Source organism: Artibeus jamaicensis, unplaced genomic scaffold (assembly GCF_021234435.1).
Source record: "Artibeus jamaicensis isolate MK-2021 breed Jamaican fruit bat unplaced genomic scaffold, CSHL_Jam_final scaffold_369, whole genome shotgun sequence".
In the NCBI taxonomy this organism is placed as follows: Eukaryota; Metazoa; Chordata; class Mammalia; order Chiroptera; family Phyllostomidae; genus Artibeus; species Artibeus jamaicensis.
Window position 1 is genome coordinate 23,466,484 of NW_026522042.1, and position 15,958 is coordinate 23,482,441.

Genomic DNA, 15,958 nt, shown 5'->3' on the forward strand with positions numbered 1-15,958 from the left:
GGTTACTGTAGTTGACAGGGAAGTTGTAGTGCCACTTTTTGTGCCAAGAGGGTCTCTTTTTGATCTATACGTGTCCTCCCCGCCCCCCATTGGCCTTGGGAGGAACCACACACCCCTGTATGATATGGATTAAGGCATAGGCTTAACTCATAAGGTGTGTGCGAGGGCCAGAAGGCTTTTGGGGCCCGCCCACTGCAGCAGACATTGCTGGGGAAGGAGCCCCTCCCCTCCAACTCTGTCACCTCTCTCTCCCTTATTGGGCAGGATCAAGAAGAGCGCCATCTATAGGAGAGCACACTGAGGTAGGTAGATGGATGTCGGCAGTTTGCAGAAATTGTCCGGGAATCCAGCTGCTCAGCATTTGGGGATTGGAGGGCCCAGGGGAAGCTGGCTTTGGAAGCAGGAGCTCTGAAGCTGTGGGACTCTGGATTCATGTGCATCTTCTCCTTGGAGAAGGAGAAACGCCTTCAGTCCCACTCAGAGCCTGGCCCAGGCAACCCAGAATAAGCTCCCAAGGCCTCTTTTGTTGTTGTTAGTTCTTCTCGTGGCACCGTGGGACCTGGTTTAGAACAGGAGTGAGTGCAAGTGGGATACAGAGAAACCATCCATTTTCAAAAAACTGGCCTACAGGCAAGTATAGCAGGTCCTCAGATAATGTCATTGCATTCAATGTCGTTTTGTTGTCATGTGGATGAGAAAAAAGTGGATTCCTGTCCAGGGCCGCTGTCTGTGTAGAGTTTGCACACACTCCCCATGTCTGTGGGCGTTTTCCCCACAGATTTCGGTTTCCTTCCACGTCCCAGAGACATGCACACGAGGGTGAACCTGTGTGTCTCCGTTGTCCCATCTGAGTGAGTGCGGGTGTGCGTCGCCCTGTGACAGAGGGGCGTCCTGTCCACTGTGGGTCTCGCCTTCCTCCCAGAGCTCCCAGGAGAGGCTTCCACCACCCTTGACCCTGAGATGCTTAGAACATAATCATCTTACTTGTTTTTATCTATCTTTCTTAAATGTAAGTATAGCTAGCATTTATTTCAATATTTAACATTAGAAGTGTTGTAGGTCTTTATTTAGAAATTTGGTGATGTCTTGTAACCAGAAATATGCCATAGGAGCTTAAATCTTGTGTATATCAATTAACCTATAGGAACATTGGTTTTGTTATGAATTGTTTTGCTTAAAGTTGCAGGTTCCAAGAACCTATGGACAATGTTAAGTGAGTTTCCTACTGTTGACTGAACTTTGGACTATATTACATATAACCTTAATATTCCTTTGAGGGTTCAGAAGGCACTTGAGTCTTGCAAAGCTGAAGGGCGCCCATGGACACCACCGGCTGTACCGTAACCCCCTGGCTGTGTCCATTTGTGCAGGGTCTTAGAGGGTAACACGTGACACAGCCCAAGTGCATGTTCCCAGCAGGGCCTGTGGCCACTAGCCCAGCCTAAAGGGTCACCAGGTTTTGTGTCTAATTTCTGGTGAACTAAAATTAGTAAGAGGTGACCAGCCAAATGCACACTTCGAAGCGGAGTCTGTGTGACATAAACTCACAGCTATTCCATTCTATTCCACTAATCTAATTTTAACTTAGAAAATACCCTTGAGGCTGGAGGCCTGATTCGGAGGCCTGGATTTAAAGACAGTCACACCACAGACTCACTCAGCGGTGGAAGTCAAGTGGGGCTGGTGGGCCCTCAAGGAGACTGGTGCTTGGAGTCTATCACTTCCTTGGTAAAAACAAGCAACAAAGGAAACCACAAACTTCAGGAACTCTCCAAGGCTCACGGCATTGTGTCTAAATCGGCGACTGATACTCAAAATCCCCTTCCACGGGATCTGTTTGTCTGAAAGTCTCATCATCTTCTCTGCTCTGTGCAGTCAGTCCGAGCTGGCCAGCGCCTCTGCACCCACCCTGGCCTTGCCCTCCACCAGTTCTTGTACAGGCCATTGTCACTCTGCCTGGATCCATCTTTGGTTCACAGCTCTTGCTGGTCTCTCAGCAGCAGACCCCCTGCACCAACTGCCTAACTGGCTTTTCCTAAGATGACCCTCCTCCTCCTCTCCCCATCTCAGTGAGTGATGAGGAAAAAGTTCCAGTGTCTCTGCCAGGCTCTATTTACTGTTCAGAGACACCTTCCTGAGTGTCTCTGAACACAAACCAGGCCATATCGCTCTCCTGCTGACAGCCCGCCAATGGCCCAAAGCTCAAACTCCTTAGCCGCACCAGGGAGGAGGCACTTTGGAGCACCTGCCTGCTCACCCACCGGCCACTAGCTCAGAACCGCTCCCGTTTTCTGCCAGGCTGGCTTCTCTCCTGCCCCTGCCGGTGCATACATTCCTGCTCCCTTCACCCAGCCACCTTCCTCAGGTTCCTTTTCCCTTGTCAGTGACCTAAGCGCCATGAGGGAAATGAGCAGTCCTGTTTGTCGTACTGTCAGCCCTACAAGCAGCCTTTAATGAATGTTTAATGATCAATGAATGAAGAAATAAGGAATGAATGAAACTAAAGTGCAGTGAACGGGGACCATAAAGGAAAAAAGAAGGGGCTGCAGATTAGGATGTTGGTTTGCAATCTCAGGAGTCCCCTGGGTGAAATTTGAAAGTGCCCCCCACTACACAGAAGGCAAGGAGATGCCCAAGAAAGAGGCAGACATCATCCAGAATCATAGGTGGCAGGGTTGATAAGCAAGGGAACTTACATACTAGGCTTGTCTTAAGCAGCTGCAAGAAGAGATCTCCGTACCTGCCCACCAGAATCTTAACAGGGTCTAGTCCAGATGGTCTCAGCAACACCTTCCTCTCTCAGCTGCTCCCACTGTGGAAATAGCAGGCAGAACGTACATTCCGAGGACGGGGGGAGGGGGCGAGGAGCCTCTGATTGCCTGGGTCCCACTGGTGGCTCCACGGGCAATCACGTCCTCTCTATGAACTCTTCCAACCTAGGACCAGAACGGTGGCTAGTCTGCTGATTGGACTGTGACTGCTGCCTGGTGGGAAGGGGTTGGAGGTTAATGCCCTGCAGTCACCTTGCTGATAGTGTGTGTGTGTGTGTGTGTGTGTGTGTGTGTGTGTGTTCTAGTGGATGGAAGGGCCTTTCAGGATACATTTTTATTGTAATATGACCTGAGTGCTCTCTAATCAGCCATTCTGAAGTCTTAAAAAAACCTTTTGTCCATTATTAGGGAGCGATACCTAAACTGGGCCCACGGCTGGTACATGGATGGCCGCCACCTTGGTGTGAGTGATTCGTTGCTGCTAAGCACCTCCCTTGCAGAATGCTTGTCAGATGTAGACTCAACTAGGTTGCATCTCCCAGTTCTCATAAGCATAATAGACAGTCAGCCCCAAACAGAAATAGCCAGTCCTTTCTGAGAGCTGGGCCTCGAAAACCAGGTGCAATCTTCCTTCCCAATTTCATCCAGGTTGCCGCTGTTGGGGGATGTTCCCACATATTTGTGCTTAGCGTGAACTATCTAGGTTCTCTAGGCTCAGTGGCAAGAAAATTAGGAAAGGAGTAGGGGATATGGTAAGAACAGGCAGGTAGAATTCCTTTTGTAAAATGATCAGCATAGAAATAATCTACCTGCAGGACCAATCAACAGTACTACATGTATGCATGACTCCTTTTATTTAAGGAGTCATGGACCTGCTAAAGAATTCTAACATGAAACAGTTTAAGGAGAAAAATAACATTGGGGCATTTCCCTCTCACTCTGAGGCTTAGCTTAATGCTGTCTATTTGGCCTCTTCAAGTGGGAATTAATTATTCATTATTTTTCTCTCCTATTACGAGCTTTCTAGCTCCTTTTGGAAGGTGAGTGGCCTCTTTTAAGAGTTCCTATGTGTATTCTGACTTTTTTTTTGCTGGAGCTGTGCTATTTTCCAAATCATCTTTTAGATTCAGTGGCTACCACAGACCCCTCCCAACATTCTGTTTCCTTGTTTTCCTCGGATCTCTGTTGTCAAATCTTCTAGCTCATTAGTAGTGTTCAACACTCTGTTGCCACTATATACAGAGATGCAAAATTCAGAAGAGAATCTTAAACAGCAACATTACCCACAGGAGTTTTAAACATGACTTGTTTCTGAAAGTAGGGGATATGGTTTATTTTAACCATCATAAGCATTACTTTTATGTACTCTTAGCACTGAATAAATTACTCAAGCATCACAAAGATAATTAGACAAAGAAAAAGCACTCAGTGGGATCCATTTATATGTCTACGCCAGTGTCAGCTCCTGTGACTTTATCCCTTTGTCAGTAATCGTTAGAGGTCAGAGGTGAAAGAGACAGATTAGAGCAATTAGTCCAGCTTTTTATGCAAACAGTTTTGTGTAGCATTTTTTTCCATAATCATTTTAACAGAGAAAGATTTCACAAAACACTGGGTAGGGAGACTTGTAATTAAATGGAGATAATGAGGGTTGCGAACCACATACAGAAAATGGGGTTTAGCTTTTACATGTCTCGGTTGTCAACAGCTTTTACTGTTTCAGCAGATGCTGACAATAATTAGAACTCGGGGTGGAGGGGGAGGAGGAACGTGAAGAGTCTTGCACACATGCTACTGGTTTGGACAATGGGGGTGTGTGCTGCCTCCTCTCTGCCCTGCATGCTCCCCTCCAGCTGCAGAGTCCGGGGACCCGTTGTAGAATATTGCCCCCGGCCCGGCTGTATCCAGAGCTCAATAAAGGCCAGATTACACAATAAAGCATCACTTTTCTTTTAAAAGCTCCTCCACCAGTACCAAGAGGAGGGACCAACACCTAGGAAAAGACGATTTTTCTTTTGTGAAAAACAAAAACAGAAACATGAATGGTTTCTACATAGCTTGCTTATTGTCTCCCTGGCCACTTTCTTTTGAGTGGTCAGAGGGACTCTCTTCCAAGGCAAGACAGAACCCCCAGGGACCCTGCATTGCCTTCACCTTAAAACCCAAACTTGCTGCCACTAGTGGGTCATTCAGGGCCTTGATGGTCTGCTGCAAACACGGGGAAGGAAATGTGCACCTTTCCACCATCCCTGTCATGCTGATGTCCCGGTGGAGATTACTGCCCCTCTCCCCTCAACCACTGCTTTACTTCTCCTCCTTACAGTGAATTCGGGGCAGATGCCATCTGTTCCAAAGAGCCTCCTTTCCTTCCTTAATTTTGGATGAATAATTGAAGTAAGGACCCTTAGCTCTAAGTGATTATGTCTATCTGCTGTTTTCACAATTACTAGTGGCCTCTCCTTGGACTGTGAGCTTCTGGTGGGTGGAAGCCATAGCCACAGAGCTTAACAATGGGCTGGGGACATAGTAAGTACTCACTAAACCCTAGAGTGAATTCGAGGAATATACTCCTCCCTAAAGTATTACATACATAGAGCAAAGTGCACACATTTGCAATGCACAGGTCAATGAAGTTTTACATAGGTATGCACAGATGGACAAACGTAGACAATGATGATCCAGATAAGCATTATAGAACTTCCTCCAGCGGCTCCCCTGATAACAGCTTTAAATGTTCTGAAGATGAGCCCCATTCAGCGTGTGGCAGCAGGCTGGTCATAGACAGTAGACTCCAAGAAGATGGAAGACACCCTGATTCATCACAGGATTTAGGATGGTGGGAGGGGGATTTTATTCCAGACAAAAGCAAGAACAGAAGGGGATTAGAGGATATGACATTTAAGAAATGCAAATAGTGAAAAGTGAGCATAAAGAATTACTCCTCTTCTCTCTGCACACACTCACCTAGAAGCACCAGTGCCAGTGTAAGGCCTGGTTTGGGAGGTTTCAGGATTTCCTGTCACCCCCTCTTGGCTGCCTTTACCCTGTCCCCAGGCGTGCTGTGACACAAAGGCCGGAGTGTCACGGAAGTACGCGCAGTCAGGGCTTGCCAAAGCTCGTCTGATGCACGCAAAGCATTCAGTCTCCACAAGGGTTCCGGTTTCCGAGCTCCCCGCTCACCTGTACCTCCCACGTGAACCTCGCCCCCCCGCCCCCAGACCTACGTGAATTTTGGACACAGATGACTTTGCCCACAGCCTGAGAGGGGATGCACTTCCCACACCCCTCCGCCCCAATCGCTGTGGTCTGGTGTTTCCTCAAATGTAAAACAAAAAAAAAAACAAAAAAAAAACAACAAAAAAAAAACCGAAAAAAAACCCAGGAGGGGAAGATGCTCTTTACTTGACCCACATGTTTTTTTTTTTCCCCCTTCCTTTCTCAATCCAACATTTACATCATCATGTTTTTCTGAGTCCTACAGACTTTTCTTACTGTGGTTGGGCAGGCTGTCCCTGCAAAGCGCACCGGGCCAGTGCCACGCTGGGGCTGAAATCCGCGGTCAAGGGAAGGGACGCTCCGTAAACCCTCTAAGGCTACAGTATGGGTGAGCGGTGGCCCTGGATTGAGAAAGTGAGAATATCCAATTCATTCTGCCCGTAGCTCTCAGTCCCTTTCAGATAAGTAACCGGGCAGCACTCCTGTCCTTCGCCCTTTCCACAGCTAGAAGGGAAAGGGGGTCACGCTCCCTTGGCCCCCGGGACCCCGCCCAGCTCGCTCCCACGGCGCGGGGGAGGCCGCCCAGCCCCTCGGCGTCTGCTGCTCCGCCCCTGCGCGAACTTGGCCGCACCCACTTCCCCCCGGGAGGCGCCCCTGCCGCGGCCAGGCTGACGTCACAAGGCACCCAGCGCCGGCGCCCCGCGGTGCGCGACCCGTGCGGGGACCCGCCGCCCTCTCGGCGCCGACACCCAGGCGCGCCCGCGCGCGTGCCCGTCCCCGCCTGGAAACGCCGCTGAAGATGGCGAGTCCGGCGCCCCTGGAGCACGCCGAGGAAGGATGCCCGGCTCTGGCTGCCGGGGAGCAGGAGCCGCCGCCGCCGCGGGCTCCCGGGGAGGAGCAGGGGGAGGAAGCGCCGGAGGAAGAGGAGGCGGCTGTGGCTGCGGAGCGGCAGGTGGAGGAGGCCGCCGCGGTGACCTGGCTGCTGGGGGAGCCCGTGCTGTGGCTGGGCTGCCGCGCCCACGAGCTCCTGAGCTGGAAAAGGCCGCTGCACACCTTGCTCGGCTTCGTCGGGGCTAATCTGCTGTTCTGGTGAGATCTCGGGGCCAGGGCGGGTGTGTGTGTGGTGGTGGGGGGGGCGCCTCGGAGGACAGGTGACCTTGGGGCGTCCAGGGAGGGGAGAGTGTGCGCTGGACACTGAGAAGTAAGAAGTGTCAGCCCTGCCCTACTTTCTTGGTCACCTTTCTGAACAGGTAGACACCCATTTCAACTTTCCTCCAGATGCACTTTCCTGTAAGCAGTTGTCATCCTCCTTTCGTGTGTTCAGCAGGTGAGGTGGTCGGCTCACCAGCCTGCACCTGGACCTACAGATGTGCCCAGCGTGCTCAGAAACTTGGGCTTTTGCTTTCTAAAACTTGCAGGCTTTGACCTGCTCCCCCAAAGCATGCCCGAGCAATCGTGTTTGAACTCGTACTCGTTCTTGCACCCCCCCAGCAGGCATATCTGGACCAGCTTGGGTACAAGCTCAAGACTGCGCCGCCCTCATCAGCTACCTGAGATGGGCACTGAATGATTTGTTTTTCCCTTCCCTGGAGGGTTGGGTTTACTGTCTTTACTCCCTGATGAGAAAACAGGAGGCAACCAGGTGGACTATGTACCTCATCCCCGCCCAGGTGTGCACAGTGAGGAAAACAGTCATATTTTTAGGTGAAGCACAGAGAGAACACATAGGAATGACTATGACAAGCCTCCAATCAACAGGTTTATCTCTCCTTATAGAGCCCTTCACCATTAAGGACAGGGGAAGTGTCCTGCTGCTTCCTTGAAGGACAGCCCTGTCACCTGCTACCAGTCTGAGGGAGGGCTGAGAAAAGTCTTCTTGGTTTGCAACCCTGTCCTGGTAGCAAGCACGACCCACACGGTGCAGAGGGAGAAGGGCTTTGGCAACAGAGATCTTTTTGTAGGACACAGATTTCTTAACCTTAAAGTTAGGAAATAAATGCAGGAGACGTACACAGCCTGCCATTGTGTAGGTTAATTGAGCAACTCAAAGAGGGTTTGGTTTGTTCCCCCTCCCCCACCCCCGACCTGTGCTAGTCCTGGTTTTCTCTAAAAACTGGCTGTATCTAACCCGGGCCCCTGAATGTGGATTATTTTTACTTTGGGTCTCTTGGCTGTCTGCGTCTCTAGAGCTTCTTCCAGATTTCTCATGCCTATTATGAAATTATGTGAACACTCAAATTAGGAGGCTATGTTGTATTGTGCTAGATGGGGCAACAGTTCAGTCATTCAGGGCTGAGACTCACTCATTTTACCAATATGGGGCATATTTTAAAATTATCTTTATTTTTATTTTTATTTATTAAAAATAGCTAATAGGCCTACAGTTGAAAAGTTTAAAGGTGCAAAAGGGTAACGTTTTGAAAATCGCTTTCCCATGTCTGTGTCTGGCTACCCAGTTTCCTTCCAGAGGCAGCCAACGCTACCAGTTCCTTGTCTCTTTCCAGTTCAGGAAATGCCCAATATATCACCCAAACTGTAGAACGGTGCCTGTGCGCTTCCTCCTCTTAGTGCATCTCGGCGATCACTTCCCTGTTCTTTTTCAGCTGTACAGAATTCCATGGAAAGGATGTCACAAATTACTTTACCTGTGACTAACTGATGGACGAAGGTTGTTTCCAAACTTGCTATCTCAGTGTTCTAGCTGATGGCTTTGTGCATACAAGCGCATCTGTAGGAGGAAATCCTGGAAATGGACTTGTCTGGTCAGGGGGGAGGGTGTGCACTTGTACTTTTGATGGCTATCACATGCCTTCCTTGGGGTTCTACCAATTTAAACTCCAGCAGGCAATGTGTGTGACTGCTTGTTTCTCTCTGCCCTTGCCAGTGGCATTTTATCAGACTTTTTGATCTTGCAAATCAGATAGGTGAAAAGAGTATCTCATTATGGTATTAATCTGTATTTCCCTGAGGTTGAGCATGTTTCCTATGTTCACTCAAGGACCATTAAAATGATCTTTTCTTTCCATTATCTGTTTATTAATAATTTTATCCATATTTCTAGTTGAGCCATTGGGCTTTTTTTCCCCCTGTCAATTTGTAGGAACTTTTTTTATATTAAGAACCTTAGCCTAATTTCTGTAATATGAGTTGCAAACACTTATTCTATGATGTACTCTTAATAGTGTATATTGAAAAAAATGACTTTGACATAAAATAATTGAAGGCATATTTGGTATTATTCAAGAGAGATGCCTTCTATTTTTTTAATGTATTCTATGGCGAGGCAAACGATGACCAGGCCGTTAGTCCATTTATATTTTTCTGTTTATCTGTTTTTCTTTCTTCTCCTATTTGCAGTGTCTATATTCCATGCATGTATTTTCTTTGACAGAAAAATAATAGTACTGCATTTTAAATTCTGAAATATTTGTCAAATGGAATTCTTGACTCACTCATTAATTTTATTAACATTTTGGACTTTTCCCCCTTTGTTGTTTTGGGGTTAAACACTTTTTGAGGACATCATTTTCTTTGTATAGTGTACTTCTTATTAAACGATCTTAATGATGATGTTTTCTCATTGTGTCCCAGTAACTCTAAAGCTCTGTATTTTTTATGAGAAAAACAAGATCAGTGTTAGAAATCTAAGGAACCCAAATCACGTCTTAAGCAATAGTGATGATATTTTCACTTTAATTGGTGTTATTTCCTGTGCGTGGAAATTCACTTTTCAAACATATATTTTTGAATGATTTAGTGCCTCATACCAGCTGTAGCTCTCAGGATTTTGGGATTGAGTTTAAAAGCTCTGACATGTATTACTGGCCCATTATTTGCAATATTTTAGTGCTGCGCAGGACAAGAACCAAGAGATAATAGATGTAGCTGTGACAGACGGTTGTAACTCAAGGCTTCCTGAAGCAGGTGTGGCGGGAGAGTCAGAAAAGGGTAGTTCATTCTCATGCAGTTTCCGGGGAGTGCTTGGCATTGCGGATGGAAGAGACTGTGGGGCTTCATAAGGAGATCATGCTCAGACCAGACCATGATGGACAGGCGTGTTTTGGGAAGATCTAGTCCATGGTCAACAGCCTTCCAGCCCTAAGGAATTGTACCTGATACCTCCATCGGCACGCTGAACTGATGCCCTGGCACATGGATTGGTAGAGAGAAGTGGAGAAGATGAGACCAGCGAGGTGTTTTGGAGGCACATGGGACAGTGGGTGCCTCGAATGTCATATTATGAGTATGAACTTGTTTTTTTCTTTAGGCAATGGGAACAAAAAAAGGCCTCTTTAATGTGCCCATAATATTTTAATGGATAAGTACATTGTGCTCCATTCATTCCTACCATAAGATACTATATAACACTGAAAATAAACCACAGTGATGGGCAATGGCATGGATGAGTTTTACAAATGTAATTTCGGACAGGAAAAGCACACAGTAAAATGTGCAAAATGATTCTGTGTTTTTTTAAAGGTTCAAAATGTGCAAAGTCAACAGTACTGATTCTGCATATACACATAGGAGATAAAGTAAAACATTCTTGTCCCTGAAATGGAGACAGTGGTTGTCCCTGGAAGGAGGGAAAGGTATGATTCCAGGGGGACCCCTGGGGTGCAGGCAGCATCGTATTTTCCGACTTGGGAGCAGGTACATGGTGTTCATGTTAGAATTATTTGAAAACTGTATGTATGCATTCTTCTATTACCTATATATCTTATGGAAAATGCTAAAATACTAAATAATGCTAAAACATAGTATTCACTCAGAGCGCAAAGTAAAATACAGACCGTGTACAGTGTTTGGGTCAAGAACAGGGTTCCCGCCACCTGAACTAGACTGGGTTATACTCGGTGGCCTTTGGGCTGTGTCTCCCTTATTTTACCAGGGAGGGACATGCTTTAAAAATTCTTTCTCTTGATTTTAAATGTCATTTATTTTTAAAAACTAAGTAATACGGCCTCGCAGTTCAAAAGTTTAAAAGTACAAAAGAGTGAACAGTTTTAAGGATCTCTTTCCCACGTCTGTCCCTGGGCACCCAGTTTCATTCCAGAGGCAACCAGTGGCACCCACTGGCACCCACTGGCAAGCACCACACAGAACAGAATGATGCTGCCCCGACTGGTGCGGCTCAGTTGTTTGGGCATCATCCTGCAAACCGGAAGGTCCCTGGTTCAATTCCTGGTCAGGGCACGGGCCTGGGTGGTAGGTTCGGTCTCTGGTGAGGGTGCGTACAAGAGGTAACTAACTGATCAACGCTTCTCTCCCTCTCTTTCTTCCTCCCTTCCCCTCTCTCTAAAAATGAATAAATAGAATCTTAAAAAAATATAGAATGAACCCAGCAAAACAAAATGCCCGTTTGGTTTTGTTTTTCAAGCATTCACTTTTTGCCGTGTACTGTCAATAAAGTGCGCACATTCTAGAATGTCCAGTCAGATGTCACACCTACGTAACCAAAAAGGCCATCAGGAGCTGGGCCACGCATTTCGTCACTCCAGCAGCTTTCTCTGAAACCTTCTCTGTCGGCACTCGCCCCTGGGGCCTCATCTGCTTCCCATCACTACAGATGCTATTTATCTCCCCTAAAATTTCGTGTACATGGCACCACATACCGTGATGTCTTCTGTGTCTGGCTTAGTTTACTCAACGTAAAGTTTGGAGGCTCACCCCGTTGTTTATACTAGTTATTCATTCCTTCTTACTGTTGACCAGCTTGACGCTTTAGGGATGTGCCGCAATTTGTCGATGCATTTGCTAGCTGATGTTCATTTGAGTTGTTTTGGGGGTTGGCTGTTATGAATAAAGTTATTAAAAAACTTTAGGCGGAAATCCTTGGGCAGAACGTTTGTTTTTGGTGAGAGGAGTGGCAGGCTCTGACTCATGTTTTGTGTGGCCACGTGACGGCTGCATTGGACAGGCAAGGGATGGAGCAAAATGCCCCTATTCTCTGTCTCCTGGCTGGTCACAGCACTGAAACTGGGTGCCTTCCAGTGCAGCCTCCCTCGTGGGGCTCGCTGTCTCTGCAGCCTAGAAAGTGCCCCGATGGGAGGCAGCGTGGGACCCACAGTTGGAGGCTGTGGCATATAGAAAAGTCCATGCCTTGGGCTTTTCCTTGGAGCGCCTGGCATCGCATGACATTACCCTCCACTGGTGTGACAGTGCAGCTGCAACCCAGTGCTGTGCTGGCGGTGACCGCACAAGGGCAGGAGACCTTGGGTACTGTGACAGGTTCTGTCACAGGCTGGGCACCCGTGTGGTCCAGAAGGCACAGGACCCCTTGGGAGTCCTTGGGGTGCTGTTCTCTGGAGTTGGTTTGGAAGGTTGCAGGGTCCAAGTCTCACTCGGCATCAAGAACCCCTCTAGACCATCGCCGATGGCTCCTGTGTTCAGGCTTGTGTTAGGGCAGCGACCTCAGAGAGTGCTCTCTCACTGGCAGCTCCTGGGCATTGCCTGGGCACCTGTTAGAGATGCAGATGCTGGGCTCCATCTATGGGACCAGAATCCCTGGACATGGGGATTTTCTCCAACTCCCCAGGTGACCCAATACTCCCACTTGAAAAGGACTGACTGTGTTTAAACACCTGCTGGGGTTCTCAGCTGTCTTCTCCATGAGGCAGCATTTCCACTGTCGGACAGCGCTAGGTAGCAGATCGTTTCCTTACACTGAGTTAAGCCCATCTCTTGATGATCTTGGCAGCAGCCCCTGGTCCAGGCCCCCTTCCCAGCAAGTCCTTTGTCTGTTTCAAGGTTCATTCTGTTTGTTCCTGCTGAGTCTTCTCCCCCAGATGAAAGATCCTGGGCTCCTTCTACTCAATCTTTTCCAGGCTCTTCTGGACATGCTTACGTTTATCTGTATTCCTCCTTGAAGACAGCGTTCCTGAGATGGTCTGACCCGTGTGTGGTCCCTCACCTCCTCCTGGACAGCATCCTTCTAGTCATGCAGCCTGATGTAGAATTTCTTTATTCCAGTTGCTAGTAACTCCACTCCCTCTGACAGCTGCCATTATTGACGGATGTTAGACTCGCATCAGACTAGACTTGTGTATATAACTGCGTAGCTATGTGTACACAGACCTAGGTTGTCAAACTCCAGTTACTAAGGATGTTCACATTTAGCATCTCAAATCTAACAGCAGCCTGATGAGGCAGGTACTGTTCCCTTAGTAGGTAAGAAAATGAGGCCAATGGAAGTTAATTCCGTTATCCCAGATGACTTCGACCTATTCTGTTCAGTCACAAATTTGCAGTGATATAAATATTTTTGTATTTGTACTGCCCAGTACATGGCTATTACTCCCTTTCCAGACCTCCACTCAAAAATTCAACAATTACTTATTGTCTACGACATGCTGACTCTGTTCTAATGCTAGCGATGTAAATAATACTAAGATCCGCTTTCTCTTGGGGAGTATATTCTAGTGGTGGAAATTGTGGAAAAAGACAATGCTAGGAGAATTTGGATGCCATGGAGATAACTAAAGCAGGGGCGGGCCAGGAGGAACAAGGAGGTACTATTTTGCTGGTGTTTGGTGCTGGACTCTCAGTGTTGGCTTTCTGTTGGCCCCTGGGTGAATTAGGGGAGTGAGACCCCTGGGGCTGGAGACCAGTAAGGGGAGGCAGTGGGGATGGGGAAGGGCAAGTGGACTCAGGAGGGGCTCTGGAAGGAAAATCAGGAGGATTTGTGGGTGGGAGAAGGGAGATAGGAAGGAGAATGAGGACTGACTGGAATGAACTGAGAAGAGGCTGCAGCATGTTGGGGTGGTAGGGGAGGAGGGTGACAAGCCCAGTTTTAGGGGTGTGGATTTGATGTGCCCATGGCCATCAAGCGAAGTTATCTAACAAGTCCCCACAGGGCCAGCACGTGGGTGGATGCTCGGGGGCAGGCTGGGTGGGAGTACAGATTTGGGTCTGTTGGGGGTGCAGGCTTGGACAGGTTGTGAAATTTCCTAGGGAGCACCTGTTGGGTAATAGGAGAGAGAGCCTGAGAGAGGGTGTTGAGGAAAATGACATTACCATGACAGGTGACCCCAAAAAGCACCTTTCTCAGGAAACTTAGAGCATGGTGAATCCCAGAGAGCGCAGCCTGGTGAGGTGGCAACTGAAGCCACCAGTTAGCACTGGGCTGGCGAGTGCCCCCTCCTGGCCTTCGTGAGGGCAGTGTGGGCGGGGCATGGCCTTCCCAATCGTACCGGATGCTCCATTCCCTGGAGGACAGGACTCTCTCTCTATCCTGCAGCCTCCTCCCACCCAAGGCCCTCTGGGTTTGATCTTCAGGCCAGCTCCTGACTTGGCAAATGTGAGTTCAAGCAGTTTAGGAAATCTGCTTTCTCTAAGGCCTGGTTTTCGGGCCTGTGGAGATACCCTGTTTTGAATGTCAGAAGCAGCATTGTACCTGTGTTTCTGTTGCACTCCCGTAGAGTCTCACTACCCTCTACCCATGCCCCCTCTACCCTGGTGGTGCTCTGAAGGACACTGGGACTTGTGGGGGTGGAGGTAATGCTATAGACGAGGCAGGACAGAGAGGGCTAGGCTTGGAAGGGCACTTCTTTCTCTAATACCTCACGACCCAGACATGACAGCACAGAGGGATCCCACATCCCCCTCCTGAAGCCCCACCCCACTCCACCTGTAGTGGGTGTGGCCAGGAGTCATGGACCAATGGTGACCCATTTCTCTTTGAAGGAGGAGGTTGTTCTGAGATTGAAGAGGTTGAGAGAGGAGGAGGCTGGCTGTGTCTTTCAAGGGGAAGGATAGCAGGAAATCACAAATAATTGCAGGGGAATACCAAGTGGCATTGTTTTCCTGGCTTTATTTACTTCACTATGGCCATTTCTACAGTGAATACAATTTTATCAGGCCTATATTTTCTTCTTTGTCCTCATAGATCATTTTTTTCCAAAATGAATCTTTTTTCATGGAATAGTGCTAAATTTAGTGTTGTGGTCACCCATATGCTGTATTACATTAGCAGTAAATATTGCACAAGAAATTTCCCGTTTGCTGAAGAAACAAGCTAAAAAATATCAATGGTGTCCACATCTCTTTACAACATGCTTTTAGAAGAATACAACTCTTAAGTGTTTTCAGAGATTTTTCAGAAAGATTTTCTACAGTGCTTTGTTCTCTGCTCACTTCAGTTTATTTGGGAAGGAAATCTTTTTCTCTCAGGGTTGAAGGTACCACTACTCAAGTGACAACACGTTGGGCAAGGTGTGGCCACGTGCATGCTCCAGATGGAGCCACAGACCTGGGAGACGGGGCCGGAGCCACCACGGGCCGGCTGGCTTCCCATCTCTGCCCAGACACTGCGTGAGCCTTTCATTGGAAAGATAAACTCAGAGGATGCCAAGCGCTCACTCAGGCTGTGGCTGCACAGGCCCCCCTGGGTTTCAGGATAAACTGAATTGGCTGCTGTTATAACAAGCTGGTGTTCTTTTGACAAATTTTGGGACACACTTTCGGCGACCTTTCATGATTTCACTTGGTGATACTTGCAGTGATCATTGACTTTAACGATGCCCATTGATTGGGGTCTTGCTTTGGGTCTCTTGGCCTAGTTTTATCTTATTTAATTCTCATACCACCCAGCAGGGGTCATTGCCCATTTTGTAGAGGGGGATGTTGAGGCTCAGAGCATTTAAGTCACGTACCCCAAGATGATAGTATGTGACAGAGCTCAGATTCCAACAAGGCTTCTGTACATCCTTCTCCCATCTACTAGACCCACCTGCAAAGGGGGAGGTTATGGCATAAAATGAATGTGATGTTATATGGGTTATCCCCTCTGTCTCCTCCAGGACAGAGTGAATTTACTTCTCAATCAAAACATGTGCTGCCTCCCATATAGCTGGTTGTCTCTGACCTGCTTTCGGGAAAGAAATCTATGTTTCCAAGTAAAATTTTGTCACCAACCACAGCTCCCCTCCACCACCTCTGTTGTCCATTTCCCAGTGTTAATTACCAAAACC

The 15,958-nt window shown here is 48.0% G+C and overlaps 1 protein-coding gene across 1 annotated transcript in view; it reads left to right on the plus strand.

Annotated features, from left to right (window-relative positions):
- The first annotated feature begins 6,666 nt into the window (after positions 1–6,666).
- The window catches only part of RETREG1 (reticulophagy regulator 1), a 114,923-nt gene continuing 105,631 nt past the window's right edge, over positions 6,667–15,958 (plus strand). Inside the window, exon 1 of the mRNA XM_037154568.2 lies at positions 6,667–7,076. Within this exon, the coding sequence (XP_037010463.2) occupies positions 6,787–7,076 (290 nt within the window). The 5' untranslated portion in view covers positions 6,667–6,786. The remainder of the gene's footprint in view (positions 7,077–15,958) is intronic.